Source organism: Nyctibius grandis, chromosome 6 (assembly GCF_013368605.1).
Source record: "Nyctibius grandis isolate bNycGra1 chromosome 6, bNycGra1.pri, whole genome shotgun sequence".
NCBI classification, from domain to species: Eukaryota; Metazoa; Chordata; class Aves; order Nyctibiiformes; family Nyctibiidae; genus Nyctibius; species Nyctibius grandis.
Window position 1 is genome coordinate 45684704 of NC_090663.1, and position 27596 is coordinate 45712299.

The 27596-nt window shown below is 39.0% G+C and overlaps 1 protein-coding gene across 1 annotated transcript in view; it reads right to left on the reverse strand.

The window, feature by feature from the left end:
- Positions 1–594: 594 nt before the first annotated feature.
- The window catches only part of ANXA10 (annexin A10), a 30152-nt gene continuing 3150 nt past the window's right edge, over positions 595–27596 (reverse strand). Inside the window, exons 2-13 of the mRNA XM_068404155.1 lie at positions 27064–27128; positions 18032–18051; positions 16861–16955; positions 12382–12495; positions 9971–10061; positions 9230–9309; positions 5949–6002; positions 5735–5828; positions 4171–4266; positions 3795–3853; positions 1611–1733; positions 595–663 (exon numbers count right to left, since the gene is read on the reverse strand). Of these exons, the coding sequence (XP_068260256.1) occupies positions 595–663; positions 1611–1733; positions 3795–3853; positions 4171–4266; positions 5735–5828; positions 5949–6002; positions 9230–9309; positions 9971–10061; positions 12382–12495; positions 16861–16955; positions 18032–18051; positions 27064–27128 (960 nt within the window). The remainder of the gene's footprint in view (positions 664–1610; positions 1734–3794; positions 3854–4170; positions 4267–5734; positions 5829–5948; positions 6003–9229; positions 9310–9970; positions 10062–12381; positions 12496–16860; positions 16956–18031; positions 18052–27063; positions 27129–27596) is intronic.

The following is a 27596-nucleotide window of genomic DNA, read 5'->3' on the forward strand; positions in this document are numbered from 1 at the left end:
GATTCTAATTTTTTCTTTTGTTTCAAAAAGGGAGATGCCATTAAGTATGTGGGCTAAATGAAAGAGAACACAAAAGTAATCTTTGGTGAGTGACTGATAGATGGAGCAGATGCTTAGTTTGATAGTAACTAAAACAATAATGTTCAAGAGCATAAAATAGGAGGTATAAGGAGTAGGAAAGAAAAGAAACAATTACTTAAAGGAAGAAATCATGCTGCTAAAAGTAAATAAAGCAAAACTTTTTTCTCTCCAGTCTGGAAGTGAATAGGTTCTTCCAAAGCCAATTGTCTAACATTTGAGATGTTGCAAGACTAAATTATAAACATATGCTTACATGGAGTTATTTTACTACTTGCTTCATTAATTTACATTAATCATAGAAACAGAAATATTAATTAGAACCAGGGATAAAACCATGTTCCTGCCAACAGTTTTTCCTGTCTCAAGAAAGATTTAATATTAGCAGATGTATAGCACTGATTGTTCTTTTATGTAGAATAGGGATCTCTTACAGTTAGGGTATTGTATTGTGTATAGCTTCAGTTTCTATTTAAAATAGTTTTATACAGCCTTCAAAGTTCATTTTCTTCTTCCTTAATAATCTTCAGCATCACCAACACAGACAGCAAGTAAAGCACTCTCATAATGCCCTGAAGCAAAGTGCTGAAAGAAAAAAAATTCAACATTTCTGTGACTATACATTTTCTTAATTTTTCTTCTCTTGGTGTGTGACAAGGCCTAGACTAATGTTATAAGGTTTTGTAAAATATTACAATGTTTTCATAAGGATTCCAGGCCAAGATTTTTTAAATTTCACATACCTTGGGCTTTGATTGCTTGGGCACCTAGAAACAATCTACCTTTGAAAGGTTGGATCAAACATGTTTAAGACTTCTCAAGTTCAATACCAAAAAATCACGAGCAATTTCTTACAGTTTCTGCACATCTTACAGTTGTATTGTAGCAACATAAAAAGGGTAAAATGTCTTAGCAGGAGTCATTTCTGTACAATTAAAAAGTATCAGAGTTTTGTTTTAAGATACAGAGCAGAGTACAAGAGGAATAGTTTTTCTGAAGGCTGATACTACCTAAGCGCAAGGATAAAACCCGATTTTCATCTCAGTGTTGCATGGAAGTGGTATCAGCCTAACCTTGCAGGATGAGGCTTTGAGCAACCTGGTGTAGTGGAAGGTGTCCCTGCCTGTGGCAGGGGGGGTTGGAACTAGATGATCTTTAAGGTCCCTTCCAACACAGACCATTCTATGATTCTATGACAGTGTGAAAGAAGATGGTATCAATTAGTGTAGAAACTATTCACGCCAACTATTCCTCAGCATACACTGTCCTGCCCTGATTATATCCTCCTCCTCCTATTGGGGAGAGACAAAATCACATAGAATGAGAGTGAGTTGAGAATTCACTGCTCACTTACTGAAGTCAGCCTGAGGCACCAAAAAGATACATTATTGTTTTTATACATTGCTGCTTTTTTTTAAAAAAAACCCCTAAGTGATTGAATGGAGATTAACCCTCTGTATTTTTCTGGTAGGGCTTGGCACAGTCTGTGTGCTGCCAGTGCTGAATGTATGCAAAAGTGTGTAAAAACTTACTTTAATGTCATGAATGAGTGATTTCCCATATCTCTCTTTGTATCGCTGTCGTATATTCATCAAGTCAATCTCGCTCCTGGCAATGAGAATCCTTATAACTGTTTTATTGTGAAACCCAAAGTCCTAAAAAGAAAAGAAGATGAGAGGAAACTTGACAGTTGGACAATATGTGTTTGCCTATCTGTATATGCTAATATTAATGTTTAATAGATAAGCCAATTAATTAGGCTATCCATAAAGTTATTCTAGATTTTAAAGGAATCTAAGCGTTCAAAGGTTTTATCCTGCAGAGTTTTCACATACTCAAATAATAGAATTCATGTTACTGAATAACAGAGATTCCCCACATATCGGTGTTTTAACCATGCACTGAACCTTTTTTAAAAAGAAAAACCTGATGAACTTTTGTCAGTACTCTTAGGTATTCAGTTTGTAGGTAGCTGTTGTGAGTGTCGTCGCCAAGTCCATTCAAACTATACTGAAGCCAGTAATCTATTTCACAACTGCTACCGAATGTGAATTCAGTGAGATTTTTAACCATTGATTTAGAGTTGACATAGTTTATACTCAGCTGTGTTTTATTTTAACTGTTTCTAAATAAATTTCCATATTGTAATTGTGTGGAGAATGGGGACATCTAGTGGCAAGAAAAGTGATGAGACCAGCTTTAGGGTTGGGACAACTAATGAGCAATATAGATTGTTTAAAGCTAAATCGAAATTTTGTCGACTAGCAATTGATATTGCAGTCTTGTTCTCCAAAAAACAAGTAATGAGATATGTTAAAAAGGTGCATATAGAGAATTTGATACATGTTTGATGACTAGATTAAAATCTTTCTTATAAACCATTATGGACTATCATTTCAAACATTTTAGAATCCTGTGTGGGTTTTATTATATCGTGTTACAAATGGACGTGTAAAAAGCTTTTGGTATAATCTGGACATAACTTGTCTGCAAAAACAGACACTATTTTAAATTCTTGCATTTCTTTTGAGAATTATCTGTGTTCATTAAAACACTGAGAAAACAGAGTAAAATATTAATTAAAACAAAACACAAATATTTATTCTTAATTAAAAACTTTTTTCTGCATCACATACATCATCTGAATATAATCTGCAAGAAAACTATCTATGTGATATTTTTTAAAATTAAAAATTTAACTTAAAGGTTAGAGGTTTTAACTTAAAAAGCGGTCTTGATACAGGAGCTTTGAGAAACATCACTTTTCCTGATAGCCGGTATTTCCTGGTACTTTTGGCAAACCTTTTTCATGTCGTGTGCCAGAATCCTCTCTTGATCACTTTTGATAATTTTTTTGATCATTTTGACAAAATACTGCCTTTTCCTCTCAGCCCCTGAGATTTTCCTTGGTTCTTTGCTGCCACTGTTGCTGGTTTAGCTGAAACAGGGGACAGCAGCAGTGGCAGGATCTGGAAGAGGATACTGGGGCCCTGTTGAAGTGTTGCTGAAAAGCTTTGTTTGATGGCTCTGGCTTGAATCCTATCTTTGCCATTCCTGCTCTAAGGTGATACTTCACATTTTACCCATGGCTGGCTTTTATGACAGTCTTCTAAAGATTACACTTAAAAGATTATACTTTATTTTTTGTATAACATAATGCCTCATTATTTTCACTAATAAATGAAAAACAAAAGAAAATTTCTAGGAAGAATTTGTAGGTGTTTCTTTACATTTACTCACATTTCTTGGCACTCATTTGTTTTAGTGTGTTAGCACTTACACACAAAGAGAAAAGAACCTGCATATATACATTGAGCCCTACAACAAAATATGACCATTTGCTTTTATGTAACATTAATTTATGATTTAATTTTTAGTGATACTTATTAAATCTTGAGAGACAAAAATTGCATAGTAGGAAAAGTGCGCATTGAGTTCTGTGCAGCAGGGGGAGATAGAATCCATAGAAAAGAAAGGTTTTCAATTAAAAAAAATAATAGACAAAGTTATCAGATGGATGTTTTTCTAAGGAATCTACATATTCAACCTTTTACTGTTTCTGTTAAATCCGAGCTGTTGCTTAGGCACTACTGCTTTGAAATTTATGTAGGTACCAAAAGTTCTAAAATACGCAATCACACCTCAAAGATTCATCAAGCAAACAAAAAAATAGGGAAGCTACTTTTTATGATATGTGAAGAAGAAAGACTACTTACATGAATTGCACTATAAAGCCTGTAAGCAAAGTAGGAAGGCTTGTCACGAACACAGAGAACTAGGAGAGAAAAGTTGCAAGAGGTAAACATAAGATTATTATAAAATAATTTCTATTGGCTTTGGGCTCATTGATATATAAAGCTGGGTAGTGCTGTCCATGACTCAGCTTAAAATTAAGCTACCAGTTTTCACAAGCACGACTATATAATTTAAAAAGTCTGGTACTTATTTTGGGTGGATACTCATTGCTGTTGCATGAAAGGGGATATTAAATATCAGTGAATACGCTCACCAGACATCTTCATGCATCAGAGATACCATACTAGATATTTATTAAGTGATTACTGCTAGTATAAAATCATATTTTTACATTACCTATTGCAACCAGTAATTCTTGAAAGTATCCATCATAACATTCATTAATGGCATCTACTATGTCTTGCCCGGAGATATTTTGGAACTCCTGGAAAACTTGGGGGAAAAAAAATCTTGCTTTATTCTAGTTCATTAATAATGATCAACTTGCCTTTATTTTCCTGCTTCCCCCCAGTACTATAACTATTAAGTTGATTTTTTTCCCTGCTTATTCTCAATGTTTCATTAAGTTTATATCCCCCAGGTAAGGCAATCTAAATGAGTAGCCTGAAACCTGTCTTCCAGGACATTCTCTCTCCGGTTTCTCCAGTATACAGTATAAAATGAATGCATGCCAAAGCCTCTGTTTCACTGGAAGCTTTAATAAATTCTCTATCTAGCAACCTGTTCACGAAACTTGTAAGAATGTCGTGTCATTAAAACAACTTCCTTGCTCAGCTTGGCTAAAACTAGCCAGAGGTTCACAGATTGTGACGAGAAGCCATGGCATGACACGTGTAACATGTCAGTATCCAGATATGGACACTCTCTGGATAAGGCAGGTATCCAGACTTACACACACACATATACAGGGCGTGCTTACTCCTTTAGGGAAGGAGGAAAATTTTCAACTCACTGCTTACTACAAAAGTTACGGAGGATTACATTACAGGCTGAGCCCTCAAATCTCTGTTACAGAAAGAGAGTAGAGCATAAACAGATGTGTTACATTGTGTTAATCTGATCATCACCAGCCTTACAGAAGTCATGATAGAAGAATAAATTTGTTGATCCATGACGGCAAAGTAGTTCTAAGCTGCTGTTAGAACTTAGCTTAAGAAATACAGCTGGCTGCACAGTGAGAGAACTGTCACCAAACAGACTGTTTTTCCACTCCAGAGAAAAAGATGTCTCAAACTTGTCACCAAAGAGATACAACAGGTTTCTTTTCTACAGTGGAAGATCTGGATGACCTCACATAAATTTCTTGCAATCTGTAATTATGTCTGATTTTCTGTTTTAAATAAAAACATTCCATTATGTTTCTGTGTCTGTGTTCATGGTGAGAGAGTGGATGTGGACTCTGAAGTGCTCCCATCAAAAACTTTTTGAAACTTCTGGGGAGAAGCTTCAACACAGCAATGTGTTTTCACATACAAGCATTTGTTGAAAATACTCCAACTGCCTCTCCCAAGGTGTTTCCACTCATAGCAAAGAGTTACTTAGGAAAAACAAAGAATATAGTTAAGAAAAATCTGCCTCATCCTGTTACATTTTGTGTAAACTCAGTGCAGCCATAGCCTATGCCTTTCTTTGGTCATGCATTCTTCTCTGTGTTCTTAGGCATCATGGTGTCTGTTCTATCTACAGCTGTCTGTACTCATCAGGCAAAGTTCAGTTTTGCATTACTTCCAAAATCTCATGAACATCAGAGGGAGTCTTGAGAGCTCCAACAGTTCACATGTAGGTTTCAGGCTAACACGCTTCTGCAAACTGAGCTTCTTGGTATGTAAACCATGGTTTTATTAGCAAGTCACATTTTTCCTTTCCAGTCTACGTTCAAACAGCTGAACTGCTGGATTACCCATCCACAGCTGCTGGTAACTCTTGTTGCAGAGAATCATTTGCAGCATGTTTTTGTGTTCACCCGTTTTCTGCTGACATGCTTCCCATAGAATCTAATATACCAGAAAAAGGAAAAAAAAAGCAAAAGATTTTAAGTCCTTAATCACTTTTCAACATTTCTATTTGTTCTTTTTTTTTTTATGTTTGAGAAGCTCACATCTGACTATATTTACCATTGCATCCTGAGCAGCTGTAGAAGGATCTGCATATCCTTCCATCCTTGTTCCCTGGGGGAAAAAAAGATACATTTTCTTCAAAAGTTAAATCCTAAAAGACAGTAGGAGTATGAGGTTGTCTCTATATGAAGCTACTTTCATTTCTTGAGATAACACATATGGGCTTTTAGAGTGGATCAGTGGATTCAATGGTTGAATTTGCAACTGTAGAGAATATCTTCAAGTTGTCATGTTATGCCCTTATTTCCTATAAGTAGAGGAACTCTGGAATGACAAACGGTCTTGTGAGAGGAAAAAATGGGGTAAGTGGATAAAGCTATCTCATTTTTAGTCCCATTTTAAATAAACTTTTACCTTACCACTATCCCACCACCATTTCCAGTGTCATGGATGTTATATTGCTTACTATAATATGTACCCATGAGGGGAAAACAAGGATAAGAGTAACATTTGTCATTCACTGATTATTTCTTATCAATATGCATATTACCAGAAGAATCTTTTCTCAGTTTTTTTTTCTTCCTGCACAAACTGTAGGAGCAAGCATATCAAATAACAGAGATTTTGCTTTCTCATAATCATTGTCTAAAATTAAGATCCAAGACTAGGAAATTGTTTGACAACTTTGATACATAAACCACAGAAGAATACTTCTAATTTTCCCATATATTCAATAGCTTTTCAGTTACATAAATATGCTTTAGTAAACACGCTATGATCTGAATTATAGAGTTAGAAAAAGAGAAAAGCACATGACTTTTGGAATTGCTTTTTTAACCATAATCATCTTCTAAGGATACAAATCAGCTGTTGCAGAACTCTTAACAATCTCAAGCTGCATGTAATCACTGCCTTAATAAAATGTGTTTGAAGCAATTTACTTTAGTTGAAAATTTACAGTCATTTTACCCTATATATGAAAGGGAGGATTAAAATTACGTATTGGCTGTCAACTCATGGAATGACTGATTTGTAGCTCTTACCTGTTAAAAATGTTAATTTATATTTTAATTAAATTGTAAGAATTTCACACAATGAAGAGTGGAATTCCTAGTAACAAGATAAATTACAGAGGGAAATTTTGCTGGAATGACTGCGTAAAATTACATACACAAGAAAACACAGGAGAAAAGACAGACAAGCACCAATAAAATAACTTAAATAGTACTCTATGTGAGTCAAACGCCCACTTTCCCCAGTAACATTTAACAGTGACTACTCTTGGCATAGTTTTGCTGGAGAATCCCACAATATGTATAATTATTTTTTAAATAGAAAATGATCATATTTCAATTAATACCCAAAAAAAGAGAATTAGAGTAAAAATGTTCTGTTCGTCTCATACTAGAATATGAAGACAGGCTGAGGGAACTGGGGTTGTACAGCCTGGAGAAGAGAAGGCTCCAGGGAGACCTCATAGCAGCCTTCCAGTACCTGAAGGGGGCCTACAGGAAAGCAGGAGAGGAACTTTTTACAAGGGCGTGTAGTAGGATGAGGAGTAATGGTTTTAAACTGAAAGAGGGTAGATTTAGATTAGATATTAGGAAGAAATTCTTTACTGTGAGGGTGGTGAGACACTGGAACAGGTTGCCCAGAGAAGTTGTGGCTGCCCCCTCCCTTGAAGTGTTCAAGGCCAGGCTGGATGAGGCTTTGAGCAACCTGGTCTAGTGGAAGGTGTCCCTGCCCATGGCAGGGGGGTTGGAACTAGATGATCTTTAAGGTCCCTTCCAACCCAAACCATTCTATGATTCTGTGAAAATTAGTTAGACTAAATTTGTAACTCTGTTAATTTGTTTAGGAAGGACTATAACCTATAACTGTGTGTGGACATGAAAACCATAAATACCACACTATAGCAGTTGAGTAGTTTGCTCTCCATATGTGAAGCACATTTACTTCTATCTGTAGTCAGGTGTGTTTGTCATCAGTCCCAAGGTTTAATAGAAATTGAAACAAAGGGTGTCTGAAAAAAGCATTAAAGGATGCATTGGAAACGTTACTATAGAATAATCTTCGATAAGTTGCATGGTATTAGAACTAGAAAGGATATATTTTAATGAAATATCGCTGAGTTTTAATATATGATCATATCTGAACATGGATGATTCAACTAAAAATCTTCAGAAATATACAGTATAACAGTAAAGTTGGAATTCCCTGCAACTATTCTTTATCTTGAGAAAAATAGCCATTAGATCTTTTAGCTAAGACGTTGCTGATTTCAGGCCTCTGTATCAATATCTGTGGTTTAAGAAAATAAGGACTAATAATGTAGTCTCAGATAATTTATTTTAAATTTGTTCTTTTGACTAGTAAAATGTGTCCCATGGTTTTAATAAAGATGAGAAGTGAGGTTGTTTAACCTGTAGCCCTTAAGTTTTAAGCGAGGAAGAATTTTCCTTATTAGGGGGAAAAAACATCCAACATTAGAAAAAATATTTCCTGTTTATAGCTTCTACATTTGAATCATCTGCTCTTTATCTCTGTACCTCAGTGAAGCCTGCTGCTATTTCAAATCTTAGTGAGAAACACTTTTTCCCCTAGACACACATATATTAAAATATAGATATACCTTATGTCTGCTGTTGTCTCCTGGCAGTCCTTTTGTCATTGTTTGTTACTCTGGTTTACAAAAGATTTTTAAGATAATGAGCACGGTGACTACAAAGAGAATGGGAACTCATGCTCTGAGAAGGATGACCAACTTTGTTGCATAAAACTACAAATTGGTAAAACGGCAAAAGTTAGTGTGTGATAGTGACAATTTGTTTGCCTGTGTGCAAACGTACTGTGATTTAGCATATGCAGTAGTACAAAAAACATAATGTTTAAAACAGAAAACAATTTAGTACTTCCTTTCATAGGCAAATATGGATATAACTCCATTTTTACATAATGCCTAGACTGGATTATGAACCATATATTCTAACAACGGAGAAAGAGCTTTAAAAATTAAAATTAATTTGTTCATGCAAGTAGACTCCTTTTGAGATGAGACAGATTGGGCAGAGTGTCAGCAGTTGGATATTCAAGGACTTACTGAATAAAATAGTCTGTTGACCTTTGCCTCCACCTGAAAGCCAGTCAAAGTCAAAGTAGGTGAAGGAATTCAAGTCCTCTTCCTCTTCTGCTTTTCCTCCTCTCTTGTTCAAAAGTGTAGCCCTACTGAACTAGCTTTAACCACAGTCACCTTAAAATTTAGGACTTCTCAAATATAGTATCAAAAGTTACTATGAATTTTTTAGGCATGTAAGTCATACTACTTGTTTTTACAGTACCTGAGCAAGGTTCATGAGCGTATCTCTGAAGTAACCTGAAGTCTCAGAATCGATATCTTGTTGAAGATCATTGTTATATTCTAGGTTAAAACAAAAACGTATAACATAAATCACAAATGAACATGTTCTGAATAGTACTAGCAAAGATTAGCAAACAAAAATAAATCGGGTGCTAATACATGTCCATTTTCTACAGTGATTCTTCCACAGTAACCCATGCAGGTTCTACATGGACCTAGGCATGGGGCTGGCAGGTCTGTCTGGGCCCTGCTGGGGGGCTCTGCGCTGCTGGGGGGAGTCTCAGCCGCTGCCCCGGCTCACATGCCCACCCACCCGCGGGCACAACCCCACCACGGGTGCTGCTGTGTGCTGCTGGGGTACTCGGGAATGCCCCATCAAGGCAGGTGAGAGGAGTGTCCAGCCTGAGTAAGCACTTTTTTAAGAAAAATAGCTTATGTACTTTTTTTTTGAATAAGGTGTGCAAAAGTTTCTGAAAATCCCCAGATGTAGCTGCCAGGTTTTGCAAATGTCAGAGGCAGCAATACATCTCAAAAATACTATGACGTATTTTCAACTTTAGACATTTTGCTTCAGCCTTTTGTATACAGTTATGGGAGAGGAGGGGGAAGAGAACCAGGTAGTAGTGAGAATTAATTTTTGTAGTTCAGTTCCTTCATGTGTGCTAATACATCCAGAGCACACATAGTACAACTGCTACTGTGCACTTGTAAAAAACATTACGCTTTAAGTAGGCTTCTTTCATCTGGAAGATCTCCATATTTGATCTTGAGGCTAATATGTCAATTAGACATTGTTCTTCTGTGTCTACTCCCTGTGGGGAAAGAAGTAAATATGAAAAATGTTGTTAGTAGAAACCACAGCTTTTAGAAGAAAGCAATGCTGCACTTATCAGAAGTAACAAAAGAATAGCAGTCTCTGCTGGAGCAATGCAGAGTCTACTTTTGTATGGTCTACCTGTTTAAATAGAAAATTAAATTAATAGTAGAACCCTGTATTTCAAATATAATCCTACTTAATCTGAATTTCAGCATGTACATTAACAAGTGGGGAATGAAGCAAGACTAGCATTGACAGAAACCTAATGGGAAGAACTGTAGAGCTTTAGGAAGTATTTAGGATTTGTTGAAAGAAATCAGATGCAAAGATTGACCATACACCCCCAGCAAGCGTTCAGGCAATCTGAAGTAGATATGAGCACAACTATTATGTTGTGATTCTATCTTTTTTTTAAATTATTAATTTAGGAATATTACAGTCTGTAATGTCTGCCGTAGAACTTGGTATTTAAGGGAAGTATCATGACCATGCATGCAGTGCTGCAAATCACTGTATTTTCCCACAGGATTTGAATTAATTTTATAAACTTGAATTGATGTAAGATACGCTGCATATGCTGCTTTTGATATGCACATATGTAGTGTTGCTGAGTATTCTGCATTTGGGGTAATGGGAGAACATAACATCGAGCCTGAGCCTGGAGATGTATGGCCTGTTTTTCACTTTGGCCATATGAATCCAGATCAAGATAGAATACTATAAGAAAGTTTAACATTGAGCCACATTTAGAAAAAAATATAACTTTGGCAATCTTGTCGATAATTTTAATAAAAGTCATGCTTCCAGTGCTACCAATGATATTTCACAATCCTTTTAATGCCAACTGTAATTAAAAATATATCAGTAGTTCAAGTGTCTGAAGGACAAGAAAAAACAGTGTTAATTTTTTTTTTTTTTGATGGGACTCTCAAAATATGTTAGATCACCTTGCTGTCCTGGTTTCATGGGGATAAAATTTATAGGATCAAGTTTCTGTTACATTTTGTTTCAGTTTGTGGCCAGCTGTGGTGTGGTGATCAAGGCCATTAGCAGTGACAGCCGGGGCAGCTGACCCAGGCTGGCCCACAGGTGTATTCTGTAATGTTAATGTATTCTGTAACATTAACGTCAGGGTCACTATAAATGGGAAAGCTGCTGGGGATGGGGGGTGGTTCTTTGCTCTGCTCTCTTCTCCCTTCCCTCTTTCTCATTCTCCTCAACAATTGGTATCCCTGGAGTGACTTGCCACCACTCTGTGGGCTAAGTATAATTTTGTGTGTTTTGTATTAGCTTTGATACTGGTTTCTTTATTTTATTAAATTTGTTTAAATTTTAACCCATGAGTCTCCCTCCTTTTCCTAATTCCCTTTGTTGATCAGGGAAGGGATACTGGGTGATAGAACAACTGGTTATTGTTTAGGCCTGGGTGCAGGCTAAGTGGAGACACTTGCTTAGAGTCATAAAATCTGTGTCTTATGTGTGATAGTGGACAGTAGCAAATATTCATGGAAAGAAGACAGTGGTGAGCTCTGATATGTCTTCTCATCTTCCAGGAATTGGCAATTTAGGAATTTCCTGAGAAGGAATTCACCAAGGTTTATCAATAGCCAACAGTGAATCTGTTTTCTAAGAATTTATTGAAGTCCTTTATGAACTGATTTGTGCTTTTGGCCTCCCCATTGCCCTGCAGAAATGAATTTCACCATTTAATTACATGATCTTTGAAAAAATATTTTTGTTTTAAAACTTCTCTTGTTTAAGGAGCACATGCTCAGATCCTGGGAAGAAAAGGAAATAATTTCTTCAAAATGTGCAATCAGTTCAATTTGAGTGGAGTGAGCATTGCTTTGTTGCAGAGTAATTTGTAAGTGTTTATGTAAAAACATGCTCTGCTAAAGAAGTGCTGTTCTTTTCAGAAATGGAGGCTTAGTGCATGGCACTGGCTGTTCAAATAAATTTTGTTTATAGAACACACAAATGTTTGCAGGATCAGGGCCTTACATTTCCCTGTATAAATAAGTCTTCATTTACCGAGTTGAATTTTAAATTGTGTTAAATTGATTCTATTTGTTACATGACAAGGATATTATTTATGCTGGTTTTAGCATACCAATGAATAAACTTCATATAGCACTGTATTTCTAATGACCTAGTGTACTACTTAGTAGTAGTACTACCACTATGTAGTAGTATACTACTCCAGTGTACTAACTTCCAGCAGTTTATCAACCATTTAAATGTCAAATCAATATAACATATGTTCAATAGTGTAATTAGTGACCATGGCTCTAAGCAATTCTGAATTTGACAAGTACCTTCAAGGCATGCCAGAGCTCATGGGCATCATAGGAGGCAGGTGGATACATCAAGGCAACCATTACTTCTTTGAAGTGATGAGAGAGATTCTCTTTTAGGTCTGTTATCAGATCCTTGAAAAGAAAAAGAAAATGCATTGACAGGATTATTTCAATAGTCACACTTTATGAAGACAGCTTAAAAAAAGTATTAAGTGGTTTTCTCTGTAAATAAATCAAGATGAACTGATGAAGATGAATTCTGGCTAAAATTAAATAAGAAAAATATTTTAAATAGTACTTGCTTCTTCTAATAGTATGGGTGAGATGACAATAGACACACAAGCAAGCAGACCACATAGGATTGTTGTTTTTCGGTTCATTAGAATACAGAAGAAAATTCAGGGGTTTAAGTCCAACTACTACTTAAAGGCTTGGAAACCTGAATACCACAGCAGAGCATTTGCAGCTTCCCTTGGCACATTCTCTTTGCAAATCTGTGGGAGCTAAGCACCTTTGGAAATCAAATCCCATAGAACACAGGTGATTTCTTGTGCTTTTTTACGTGTTGCTCACTATGTGAATAATTAAAAAAATCATCCATATTGCTCCTAGTACATAAAAATATCTGCTTTGGATTGCTGGAAGGTTATGTGCTTCAATTTATGTATATATTACATTCAAACTGAATTCACTACTTTTGACAGATGCTGGAGTAATAAAAAGGAACCCCTCTCTTCTCCTGCATGTGTCTCAGTACTCGCTTGCCAGGTAGCTGAGTAATGGATTAGAGTTTCATCCACACCCTCCCCTTTCCCAGTAGCATCCTTCAAAACACTCCAAATGTGAAAAGCCTGTTAGTTATACTATTGCTGTTTCTGATTAAGAGGATACTTGTGCACTCATTTTTTTTGTTTTGTGTGCAGCACTAGGCAGCTGTCAGATATGTTCTGACCTAAGTCTGAATTTAAAGGAGTACCAGAAATGGTTCCTATGATATAAACTATTATGTTTTCAGAGCTGCATCTTTTTCAGGCCTGGACTTTGGTTTTGATACGTACCTGAATATAATTAAATTCAGAGCTAGGGTAGCAATGAAGGAGGACATATACACATTAAAAATTAAGTTTATGAGGAAGAAACATACACAGTCTTCAGTGAATTCACATTAAATGCATTTGACAACCACTAAATCACACATGGAATAGAAATTAATTCATTAAGACATTTCACTTCTGACAACATGCCTGTGGGAAAATGGATTAATAATACAAATGGATACTAATTAAGAATTACTCCTGCAATCAGAACTCAGGGAAGTGAAGTATTGAAAAATAAGAAGAGACAACTCTAAGTTGTTGTTATTAACATTTTCTAATCGTCTCTGATATAAGAAATCCTTGAAGGCTAATTTTAAGAAGGAATCTTAAAGCTTGTCTGTATGTCTGAATCATGTAGCCAGTTTAGGGTTTTATTCCCTTTTAAAATATAATTCTTCTTCTAATGTGTCACACTTCACATTTGTCAAATGAATGGGCATAGTGGCTACCACATTGAACAGACTGAATTGAAATTAAGAGGGTGGAGGATTGGATTGACAGGCTTATTGTAGATTAAACTGAGAAGGCTAAAATTGTTATTGTCTAGCTGTCTGTCTTCTCTGTCCTGCAGAGTTTACCTCTCATAAGCTGGGACTGCCGAATGGCACATTTGCCCAATGCAATATATCCATTAATACAGATTACAGCCAGTGAAATGCTATCACTGATGTGTGCTAAAGTATCTTCTGAAGTGTAAACTGCAGCAATTCAAGGCAAGATGCATCCCACCCTGTCTGGCGGTTCCTGCCCAAGATAGCGAACTTCTGACGGATCAGTCAAATAAACTGCATGGAGCACTATCCAGATGAGTCATTTTAGTATATCTGCAGTCGCAGGTGAGACAAAAAAAATCAGCATTCCTGTTTCATCCCTGAACTAGATTAGAGCTAATTTGTACTGACCTGTTTCCACACGGCAAAAGGTAGAACTAGGTGGAGTTTTTTGGAAAGCTGTCAAGAGCATCTTGATATATCTTGTGCTATAAAGTATAGCCAGTGCTTAATGGATTCATTTAATTTAAAATTGTGGGTGTATATGCAAGATGTTCCATGAGTTTCAGAATTTTCTGTAGCCCATTGCTGGAATATAAAAATAGTTTGCTTGACTTTCCTTTCTATTACTGTTCATAGTTTTAGAGATTGAAATTCTTAAAAATGACATCTGAGGTTTTCTTTGGCTTTTTAAGTTCTTCTAGAGCTTTAGGTCTGTGGCCACTGGCTTTATAGCACTTCAGGTTGACTGAATATGGCTGACTGACAGAGGTATAAATTTAAAGGTGGTGTGTTTTCATGGGGATTTATTTGTTTGGTTATATTTTTATTTTGGATTTGAAAAGAAAATCCAAATAGATCAGTGGTGAGCAAGTCAATAATTATTCTATAAGAATACTAAATATGGCAAATCATAACTCCATTCCTGAAGGACATTTGGCAATTCTTTATTGAGATATCATTAGTGTTATCTCTAGGTCATGTTCATGTATCAGAGGGCAGAAATTAAAGATAAAAAAATATATGAAGCTTTTAAATATTTTCCCTTGTTAAAATGATAGGTCCAGTTGAAACAATCTGGAGAAAAGGTTAAAAAAAACCAGCCAGCTGCTATGGATGGAGTAGAGAAGGAGCACTGTCCAGTGATTAAGAAGACTTGGAAAGAATGGGCTTGGGTGCTTTACTATCACAGGCACCTTTGGGTAGCTTGACATGCTTTAGTTTTCTAAGTAAAACTAAAACTCCGTGAGGAATGTTGCATGGATAAACACTGAACTTCTGTGGTTTGCATGTGTAATGGTAACCTAATAAATACCTCATAATAGAAAGACACTTTAATCATTCAGATCCACTGATTTCAATCATTGTCACAGTCTTCGGAAGGTAAGGATACCTGTGATTCAGTTATTTTTCTTTTATGGTCTATTTAAAACATACTCATCCATTCAAGGCTGCATCTGAAAAATTGCAAATATTGTGTGTTTGAATTTTTATAACAGGCCAAATAAAGCCAGTGATCACCTGTAGGTAAGTAGCAACACAAAATCAACGCACTACACTGATTAAATCCAGCTCTTCTCTTTCCCACTATTCTAGGAGAGTAAGGGGGTGTTTCATCATATTTAGAGGTCAACAGTTGTGAGGTATTCTGGTATACAGGTGGCACAAAGTCTGCCTCTGGAAAACTGCTCAGCTACCCAAAGAAGAAAATACACTGTTCTACTGGTTAACAGACTGGTGGTGTAACAGAATACCACATCTGCAGTTAATGTGGAGTTTTTGAATGAACCATTTCTAGTTAATTCTGATTCAGGCTGATGGCTGTGTGGCAGGATTTCTGCAAACTCACTGTACTCATTCATGCTGATTGATTCAATAGCAAGCACACACTGATCATCAATGCATTTTCCAGTGAGCCATTAGTTTTTTTCAGGCTTCACAAAAAGAAGAAAACTGGATTTTGTTTGAAATGTTTGGCTGCCTTCTAATAGGGGAAGGACACATCTGGTCAACTTAATCATAGCATTTTTCTTTAGCTTTCCAATAGTATCTAGTTTCATACGGCACTTTTCATCACTAGATTTCACAGGGATTTTACAAAAGGTGTTGCTATTATTTTTGCCCATACATAGCTGGGGTAGCTGAGGAAAATGCAGGCATTGCAACTTTGGCAAAGTCATTTGGTTAGCAATAGTAGATCTGGAAATAGAATGAGGATATCTATCTCTGTGTACATTTAAGAACTTGTATAACAAAAATTACCTTGTTATATACAGTAAATATGAATAAAATGCATTTGAAAAAAAAAGCTAACTTTTTATGTCTTAAAATTTTTGAAAGACCTTTCAAAGGTTCATAAATTTAACAGTAGGCAGCTCAGATGATTATTGTGTTTAGTGTATGGATGGGATTACATGGTATGAGGTCTGAGAATGTCAGTGCTTTGGATGAGAACTTTAATCAGTGCATAAGATAACCTGTAATTCTTGGTATGGTGTTTTTCTTTGGTGTTTCAACCCGAATACAATACTATTTTATTATGTATTCCAAAAACTTGAAACAAATAATGCAGAAACCCCCAAAAGCATGTAGAGGAAGAAGTAAGTCCGTCTAGAAATTCTAATTTGGTCAACGGAGGAGGAGAATGAACCATAGAAGAAGAAACTTTCCATGTCCCTTTTTTTTTAACTTTGTGTGTGGCAGACGTTCTTCTGCTGCTGTATGAATGACAATTTGAAACCATCAGAGGTATCAATAGTTACATGAGCAATGTTGTGTGCCAGTCTGTTGGTGCCAGCTAGCTGTCTGCCAGGCTTTTGGTTCCAGTGACTGACCTGAGAGAAGGGCTGACCAACCGCGCTGGAGGCAGGAGAGACAAGTAATGAAAATACAAAATAGCTCTGTCGTACCCTGCCGTACATGTCTCTGTAAGCCTCAGCAATCATAAGCCGCTGTGAATTGCAACGTTGCGTTAGGATATCAATCAACACATCTTTTTCACAACCTGTAAAGGAAACACAACACAGACTCTAAATTAAGAAAGTGTAGTTATTTACTTCCATTTGTGATTGTTCATGTTTTGTTCAAGAACTTTAACCTAAATTCTTGAAAAAAATAGATCAACAGATTAATATCCCACTGGTATTTACCAATATCATGCTTATGTACCTTTCACTTGCTGGTGTAATACCAGCAAAAAGTGAAGTAATCTATTGTTATCAGATGCATCACCATCTCTCTCAAGCTCAATGGATTCAAAGGCATCAATAAAACAGACAGAGGCTTTCATCTGTTCAGAACTAGGCACAGTAGTGGAATTTGTGGCTGAGCCTGGGAAGTCATACTTGTATGCTCTGTTGATATTGATTAAATTGTCAGTTCAGGATTAGAGAACTCTTTTGTGAGGATGACAAATTACGGTCAGACCATTTGTTGAAAAACTGAAAGATAGATATTTTCAGAGGAACTATATAAAATAAGTTATGAAGTTTTAAAAAATATTTTAACCAATTGCCAAGGGCATTTTATTGAAACTTACCTATGATCTTTTGCTTGATAGCTAGAACATACTGCTAAACTTCTATAATGAATCAGTATTAACTACTTATGAAAAATAAGATAATGATTAACATATTCTGAAAATTATTTTATAATTTTGGGGTTTTTTTCCATCCCAAAATATGGCTTTTGGTAATTTTAGATGACTCAGCATTTTAATGACATTCCAGCATAAATGTATCTCCAAGTGTAAATCAACTTACTTTATCACACTTGCAGCAGAGATTAATTAGGCTAGAAAGCATGGGGATCAGCTAGGACCTGAACAGAGTAGGGTAGTCTCTCATGTTCCTACCAGTCATTGTTATATAGGTGCATAGATATATGTGTTACAGATACATATTCTGTACCTATTACAGCTTTGTTAGGCAGATTTTATCATACGATCTATAACTGACAGGTTCCATTTTGACACAAATGTAACTGGATATTGAATACTTTTTTTTTTAAGTTGGCAGAGGAGGTCTATATTTGCTCATTATACAGATTTAGTTCTCTTCTGGATTATCTCGCCACAGTTACACCAGCTTTTTAGCATGCCACTGATTTAACATCAGTCTGATTCAACATCAGTCTGATTCTTTTCCACCAAGCTCACAAAATAGATGTGTTACTGAAACTCTGTGCATAGAGATTTCTTTTTACTTTTCAGAAAAGAATTATCACTAGGAATCTGTACAGCTTATACAGTCTCTACAGTAAAAGCTAAGAAGGATTCAGGAAATATTTAAAAACCTAATATTCATTTATGTAATACCACTGGTATCAGTGGGACAACATATGTGACTGAACCTCCTCACAGGAATGAATGTCGTGTGTAGAGGGGTTTTTGGAGCAGAATGGTCATGTAATGAGCCAGAAGTATGAGAGTATGGAGTGAAGGCCTAGCTGCGTGAGAAGATTCATGTAGCTAGTGTCAACAAGCCGACCTTCGAGAGATGAGGAAAAACAGCAGCTGAGCAAACAAGAATTGAGGGAGTAGCCGGTGGGAGCCGAACACGGAGGAGAAGAAACAAGAACTGATGGAGCCAATTAAGGAAGGACCAGTGGCAGAGCAGTGACCAATCAACACATCAAAGAAGAGTATGTTTAGTAATATTAACGAATAGCAATGCACATGCTTACAGCCAGGGAAAGTACAAAATGTATAAAAGGGACAGCTTATGCTTAATAAATGTCTTCACTTTGATTCACATTGGATTTTGTGGAGGCGTGTTCCTTCTCCTCAGATGGTGACCCTGATGAGACGCTGATCGACGGCAAGTTCGGGGAATAGCCCAGAAGGAGGTACACCGGCTGGAGTACGGCTCAGCAGGTCTGAAGACCGGGGCGAGACGGAGGACGACTCGCAAGAAAAGAAAAGAACGTTGCAACGGGACACTTAGTGAGGTGAGCAGCCGGGGGAAAAAGGAGATGGGCCAAAATATTTCTAAAGAAGAAAGTGCGATAGTAAGGCTTCTCCTACATATCCTCTCTAAGAGAGGAGTGAAACATGATGAGCATTTGCTCCGGAGACTGTTAGTTTGGTGTCGAGAGCATGGGTTCCCTTCGGACCCCCAGAGCGCTTTTAAGGTGGACACTTGGGAAGATATTGGAAAGGGTTTATGGGAAGCAATAAGCAGTGGGGAAAAGGAGGCAATAGAACTGGCAACTGCATGGAGGGCTGTTCTTACTGCTCTTCAAGAAATGAAAGCAGAGAGGGCTGTTGCAGCAGGGGCTTTTACGGCTCTGCGTCCAACAGAGGTTAACCCTGGGGCGAGAGGTCTTCGTGTTTTTGGTCAGCCGCCAATACCGGTTTTTTCAAACCCCTCCGCACCACCAGAAGAGCAGGAGAAAATTGAAATACCCCCTAAACCAACAGGGGAGCCCCCTAAACCGGAGGAAATGGAGGTTGATGAGCATCAGCCCGAGCCCACCCCCCCACCCTTCAAGCCTCCGCGAGCCGCCAATCTCGCAAATCGCGCCGAATACGAATATCCCCCTCTGCCCCCGTCGTCTCCCCCATCGCCTGCCGGCGGTCCAGGGAAATTTAAGGATCCGGTGGCTTGGGCGGAAAAATTGTTAGCAAAATTACAAGACCTGGAAAGACAGACGACCTTAACTGAGCGACAGCATAAGGAGGAGCAGAGGAGAGAAGAAGAAAGGGAACGCCTACGCGGGGGGGGCCAGGGGGGGGGGGGGGGGTGCTGAGGCGGCTGGGACTAGCCGCATGAGAAATATGGATGGGAATGTTGGTATGCACTCTGTCATGGGGGACGGGGGAGGAGACGATCCGCGATTACGGTGGCGAGGAGTTATACGGAATGCGCTAGTGGAGGGGGAGATTCTGCCCACAGCTTTCCCAGTTATTTTGGGAAATCGGAGAGAACCACCGCACTGGGTAGGATTACAGTGGGAGATTGTTAAGGAGGCACGGAAAGCGGTACAACAAAATGGGTTGCATGCACCTTATACCCAAGCATTTATAAATAGTATCTTTATGTCTATGCTTTTAACACCTTTTGATTTTAAGCAATTGATGGCGATGATTTTAACCCCGATGCAGGAACTCTTGTGGCGGACGAGGTGGCATGACGCAGCACAGGCTGCAGCGGTGGAAAACCTGGGGAGGGGAGATAATGATCCTCTTTTAGGGATAACATTTGACCAACTGGTGGGAGAAGGGCAGTTTAGTGATCCACAACGACAGGCACGACTTAGACCAGAAGCCTTGGCACTTACTGCCACCTTAGCCCGAGAGGCTTTTAAAACCCTCCCAGAAGATGGGAAAGTAATTCCTGCCTATACAAAAATAAGGCAAGGTCCATCTGAGCCTTATATGACATTTTTAGAAAGATTGCGTGAAGCATTGGAAAGGGCATCGCTGACCGATGTAGCTCGAGAGGCGTTGCTAATGTCGTTGGCAGTCGACAATGCTAATCCTACTTGTAAGCGCATTTTACAGACATTACCCAAAAATTCTAGCCTGGCAGAAATGATGGATGCGTGTGAGCGCGTAGGAACAACGGAAGAAACAGCAGGATACATGGCGTCAGCCTTTGCGGCTGCGGTGAAACCTCTAGTACGATCAGGGAGAGGCGATCAGGGACCAAAATGTTACAACTGTGGCAAATCGGGACACCTTAAGGCTCAATGCCGAGTAAAAAGTCACGAGTTTGCAGGGACCTGCAATCGCTGCCGGAAATACGGTCACCGTGCAGATGAATGCCGATCTAGATTCACTAAGCAGGGAACTCGGCTGGGAAACGGGGGGGCGAGCGCGAGGAGACCCAGCGCGATGACACAAAACAGGTCTTCCACCCGGGCTGCCTGGATGGCGTCGCCGCCGCCACAAGAGGGAGTGCTGGGGTCGACATTGCCACAGCAGTAGAGGTGACTCTGATAGACCCGCAAGTGCAATGTATACCCACCGATATGAAAGGCCCACTGGGTCATGGGTTGAGTGCCTTACTTATCGGGCGATCCTCTACGACCCGAAAAGGTCTTTTCGTTTTACCCGGTATAATCGATGCCGATTTTACAGGGGTCATATCTATTATGGTATGGACCCCCCTGCCACCAATTCATATACCCAAAGGAGAAAAAATTGGACAACTGGTCCCCTTTAAATCAGCTGTGCCCACAGCTGGGAATCAGATAAGAGGGGCTGGGGGTTTTGGATCAACAGGCCAGGCTGACATTTATCTGGCAATGGATATCAGCAAGGCAAAACCAACAGAACGGGTAACACTAAAAGAACCTGGTGGGAAAACTTGCGTGGTAATTATGCTGATTGATACTGGAGCAGACGTTACAATAATCAGTCAAGCAGCGTGGCCTCATTCGTGGCCATTGGAGATCCCCCCTACGCCCATTTTGGGGGTCGGGGGAATACAGACCACTAAAATCAGTACAAATGTGATTTGTTGCAAATTGCAGGATGGGAGTACCTGTACAGTAAGACCATATGTGATGCCTGTCCCCATTTGTTTACTGGGGAGAGATGCATTAAGTCAATTAGGGGCACGCTTGGTAACTAACAGTGAGGGTTTTTAGAGGCGGCCATTGATGAAGGGCGACCAATCCTAAAACTAACCTGGAAAACAGAAACCCCAGTTTGGGTTGATCAATGGCCGCTGTCTGCAGAAAAAATCGCCCACCTCGAAAGCTTGGTACAGGAGCAACTGGAAAAAGGTCATATTGAGCCCACAACAAGCCCATGGAACACCCCAATATTTACTATTCCGAAAAAAAGTGGCAAATGGCGTTTGTTACATGACCTTCGAAAAATCAATGAGGTCATGGATGATATGGGAACCCTACAACCAGGGCTCCCATCCCCCAATATGATCCCTAAAGACTGGGACATTTTAATCATTGACTTAAAAGATTGTTTCTTCACCATCCCTTTGCACCCTGATGACTATCAGAAATTTGCTTTTTCGGTGCCATCAGTGAACAAAGCTGCACCTATGAAACGCTGTCATTGGGTTGTGTTACCACAGGGAATGAAAAATTCACCGACAATGTGTCAAATGTATGTGGCCTGGGCACTTGCTCCTGTGCGAAGGAATTTTCCAAATTTGATTATATACCATTATATGGATGACATTCTAATAGCAGGGAAACAATTGGATAAAAAACAATTGATTCATACACTGCAGACTGAACTAGCAAAAGGTGGATTGCAAATAGCTCCAGAAAAGGTACAACAGGAGGAAAACTGGAAGTACCTTGGGTGGGAAATTACCAAAACAACTGTTAGACCCCAAAAACTAGAAATTCGTGTGAATATCAGTACTTTAAATGATGTACAAAAACTGTTGGGAGACCTCAATTGGGTGCGAACCCTGTGTGGTCTCACCAATGCTGAACTGGCACCTTTGATGCAATTGCTAAAGGGAGGAGGCGGTGCAGATGCCCCCCGCACATTGACACAGGAAGCTGAGCAGGCATTGAAACACCTGAGTACCAAAATAGCTATGGCATACACTCACCGTTGGGACCCAGATTACAGTATTGGAGTATTGGTTATCAATCACGATCGCCACCCCCTGGCATTAATTATGCAGTGGGTGACTGACAAGGATCCTCTACATGTGCTGGAATGGATCTTTTTGCCTATGCAACCAAAACGTACCATCACTACGAAAGTAGAGGCCATAGCACAACTTGTAATGAAAGGAAGGCAGAGGGTTGTAGAGATAGCAGGCGTCGAACCTGCTTTTTTGGTTATTCCACTGGTTGCAGAGTATCTACAATGGGCATTACAAAATTCCATACCATTACAAGTTGCGTTATTGGATTATAGGGGCGAGTTGAAGGTACATCTACCCCCTCACAAATACTTCTCCGTGCTGCAATTGGGTCAATGGGAAGAATTACCAAAAAGGTCAGAACGTCCGGTCAGTGGTGTCACCGTTTTTACAGATGCTGGAGGCAAAGCTCAAAAAGCAGCACTAACATGGTTAGACAATGGGAAGTGGCATGATGTAATTTTATCTGACATTCAAGGGTCTACACAACAATTAGAATTGCGAGCTGTGGTGGAGGTCTTCAGGCGATGGAACACAGCACCTGTTAATGTGGTATGTGACTCTTTATATGTCGTAGGGATTGTCCGGAGGATGGAGCGTGCTCTGCTCAAAGAGATAGCTAATGAACAACTATACCAACTTTTTCATGAATTATGGCTTTTGCTGACAGAGCGACTGCATCCATATTTCATCACACATATCCGTAGTCACACAGGACTCCTGGAAGGCTTAGCTGAAGGCAATGCTCGGGCAGACAAACTTGTCGCACCTGCCTGGGCTGCGCCTTCAATTGATCGCTTCGCTCAAGCACAACGATCTCATGCCTTTTTCCATCAATCTGCTAAGGTACTGCGGCGTCAGTTTGGGCTACGCAGTGCAGATGCACGTGGGATAGTCCAGTCCTGTCCAGACTGTCAACATCTTGGGGGTGGTTTAGCACCTGGTGTCAACCCCCCGCGGTACTGGACCGTTGGAGATATGGCAAATGGATGTAACACACATCCCCGAATTTGGACGGCTGAAATATGTCCACGTGAGTGTTGACTGTTTCTCCCTTGCTACCTGGGCTACAGCACAAACAGGCGAATCCAGCAAACACGTTCAACGACACATGCGTTCTGCTATTGCGGCCCTGGGCATTCCACAGATGATTAAAACGGACAATGGCCCAGGCTATGTGGCACGTGCCACACAGGACTTTTTCCAACTGTGGGGTATAACACATATAACAGGTGTCCCACATTCACCAACGGGACAAGCTATTGTGGAGCGCATGAATCAAACTCTGAAACACCTTTTACAAAAACAAAAAGGGGGAGAGCCAGGGCTATCTCCTCCTGACAGGTTGTGTAAAGCGCTTTATGTACTAAACTTTTTACGCTTGCCACAGGACTACTCTGTACCTCCAGCAGTAAAACATGGTGCAGGGTTAAAGGGAGGTATGGAGGCTTTTCAGAAAGAACAGGAACAAGCCAAAGTGATGGTAAAAAATGGGGTGACTGGTGTGTGGGAAGGTCCAATGAAATTAATAACGTTGGGTCGAGGGTATGCATGTGTCGTTACAGATACAGGAGCCAAATGGGTACCAGCTAAGTGGGTGAAGCCGTGGCTACAAAAACAACCTGAACTACAGGAGCCAACTCAGGATCTGCCTCGGAACACTGACCTCTCGAGAGATCCAGTGCCCTGACTGCGGGAAGTGTGAAAAAAAGGTTTGCGTGGGAGGTATAGAAAAGGGAGCAAAAGGCGCAGTCATGATGAAGCAAGGGGTTGTTTTTTCTGTGTTAAGCCTGCTTTGGATCCTGGACCTGACAAAAGGTCATCAACCGATAGTCCTTCCACCTACACCATGGAAGGGGAGTCACAACGTTTGGGTGACTCTGATGCGGAGCTTGAACCAGACGCAGTTTTGTGCCTCCTTAGCTCAGCCTGAACAACCCTTTCATACATTTCTAGTGGGGGTCCCCTTAAACAGATCTGAAAGTAAGGAGATAGTGGCAGGGTTGAATGTGCTGAAACAGAGCCTCTGTGAGAATGCAATGAAATGTGGCGAACATTGGGATTTATGGGACGATAGCTTGCCTGTCAATCCCTTAGAGCCCCAAGAACTTGACATCCTAGGAACTTTAGAGGCAGAATCTTGTGTGTTTTTCAATTACACAGAGGGATCAAACATTTATCAGAACGACATAAAGAGATTACAAAATGTCACACCCAGTAATCCATTGTGGCAAAATGAATCTATCTGGTGTGCAAACGTAGGGCGTAGTCGAACAGAGCCAGCACCGGATTTGGCCATGCCTAGAAAATTACCAGAAGGTTTATTCCTAATTTGTGGAGATAGGGCTTGGCCAGGGCTGCCCAGTAAAAAACTGGGAGGTCCGTGTACCATAGGTAAATTAAGCTTACTAATGCCTACACGAAAGGTCATATTAAATCACACTAACCTACACAAGATTAAAAGAAGTGTCACTACCTTAGGGAAAGAATGTAAAGATGAGGTAGAACTATGGTCTAGGACCAAAGTAGTTCTTTCTTCTATTTTTGCACCGGGTGTGGCTGCTGCACAAGGACTAACACAATTGCGAAATTTAGCTTGCTGGGTTGCAAAAAGAGCTGATCAAACTTCTAGAATTTTAGGAACATTAGCCAATGATGTAGATAGTGTCCGACATGCTACCTTGCAGAATGGAGCTGCTATAGATTTTTTATTATTAGTGCACGGTCACGGATGTCAGGAGTTTGATGGGATGTGTTGCATGGATCTGAACGATCATTCCAGGTCAATTCATAAACAGATCAAAGAGCTCATGGATGCCACACAGAAAATACGGGAACAGCATGGGTTCCTGGATGACTGGTTGGGTAATTTGGGAATTGGAGGGTGGCTGGTCGGATTGATTAAAATGCTATTGATGGGATTGTTTGTGATTTGTATTATCATCCTTGTATTACCGTGTTTATTCTCCTGCTTGCAAAGGGCCCTGCAGCGGACAATAAACACGGCCTTTCTGGCTCAAGAAAAGAAAGGGGGAATTGTAGAGGGGTTTTTTGGAGCAGAATGGTCATGTAATGAGCCAGAAGTATGAGAGTATGGAGTGAAGGCCTAGCTGCGTGAGAAGATTCATGTAGCTAGTGTCAACAAGCCGACCTTCGAGAGATGAGGAAAAACAGCAGCTGAGCAAACAAGAATTGAGGGAGTAGCCGGTGGGAGCCGAACACGGAGGAGAAGAAACAAGAACTGATGGAGCCAATTAAGGAAGGACCAGTGGCAGAGCAGTGACCAATCAACACATCAAAGAAGAGTATGTTTAGTAATATTAACGAATAGCAATGCACATGCTTACAGCCAGGGAAAGTACAAAATGTATAAAAGGGACAGCTTATGCTTAATAAATGTCTTCACTTTGATTCACATTGGATTTTGTGGAGGCGTGTTCCTTCTCCTCAGTCGTGTGCAAGATTTGGGGTCAGGGTGTCAGTGCCTGTAAAGGCTATGGACACTTAAACTCCTCTGAAGCTGAACTTTGTATTTTGCTGATTGTCCTTGAAATTAGAACTTTGTTCCATGTACTTTGATAGGTAAATTAAAAGTAAGGTTAATGCACTTGTATTTACGGTATTAAATGAAGAGAATCATCTCTGTGTTGTGTTAGCAGTGTTGTGTTAAAAGTACTGTTTGAAGTCTAGCAAAATGTTTAAAACTTTTCATCTGTAGCCAACTTAATCAAAAAGATACATCGGATTCCTCTTGATCAATAACACCCATTTTGGTTCATCTGACATTAAGTCTGAGTCCTCAGATTTCCATTAAAGAAACTGAAAAAAGAACACAAAATTTGGTGCTCTATGGCCTTATGAAAAGCCCAACAGGTATAAAAATTTTGATACAGACAACAGTTTTAATGTGAGGAAAATGTTTCAGATAGTAAAAAAAAAAATAAATCAATGTTCTGACCCTCAGCAATACCAACAATGTTCAACAGGAAAACACAAAAATCTGAACGGAGAAAAATGCTTTGGTGAACAAAGATTTTTTTTTTTTAATACATAGACTGAAAGCAAAAATTGCTCCTGAGTGAAAGATAATAAATTCTTTAAACTTTCTACTTCATTTGGTTTTATTTCCTGATGACTGATTAAAAGACTTAACAGTCCGTGGTAATAGTTAATTGTTGAAGTTAAAAACCTTTCCTTTGTTGGCCTTTACTGTAGTGTATAACACAGAATTCTGTTTTCTTTGTCTTATTTTCTCAAGGAAAACATTCATTACTATAAGTGTTGGTATAGATTTAGATTAATCTTAATGCACCTCTTAGTTCCTGTAAATGAAAATACCATGACTTATTGAACATCACCAAGTGTGTCTTATTGTGATAACCTTGAAGAATCAACAGATCTGTGGTGACACTTTTAATTTTATGGGTTTCTTATTTACCCTAGTGGCTTGTTATTTTTCTGAGGTAGCTTTCTGGAAAAAAAGTATGTGTTGAATTAAGTCAAGATACTCACGTAGATTCCTGGGGTAGGGCTCCTCACTTAGGCAACTGGGCATCCAGAATGGGGTTAAAATTTGGAGCAGGAAAGATCGTTCCTTGTATCTGCTAAAGGGGAAAAGCAGCCTTTAGTTGAGGTGTTCTACATCTGTAATACTGCTTATATAATTCTGTTGAAAACCAACAATCATAACATTAAATTGTCTTTCCTTCATAGGGAACGTGATGCAAAGTTTTTAGTTTATGAAACAGAATTTAAACTTGCATTAAGCCCTAAGAAGAGAAACCATATTCGAGGAAGTTGCTCCTAGCATGAGTTAGGCCTGAAAAAAAAATTAGTACTAATTATTTTTTTTTGCATTAAAATGTAACCACATTTTTGTCTCTTTCCCAAACTTTTTCTGAAAATATTATTTCATCTTTCAAAGTTAATCCATTGTATCCCTGACAGTCTTCAATATCTATTTCTCATGATGTTTCTAGTTTGAAAGGACTAGTGAGAAAATGATTAATGAGATACATAGATTACTTACAAACCTAGTGATTTTTTTAAAGCAATGATGTTACTGCTAAGTG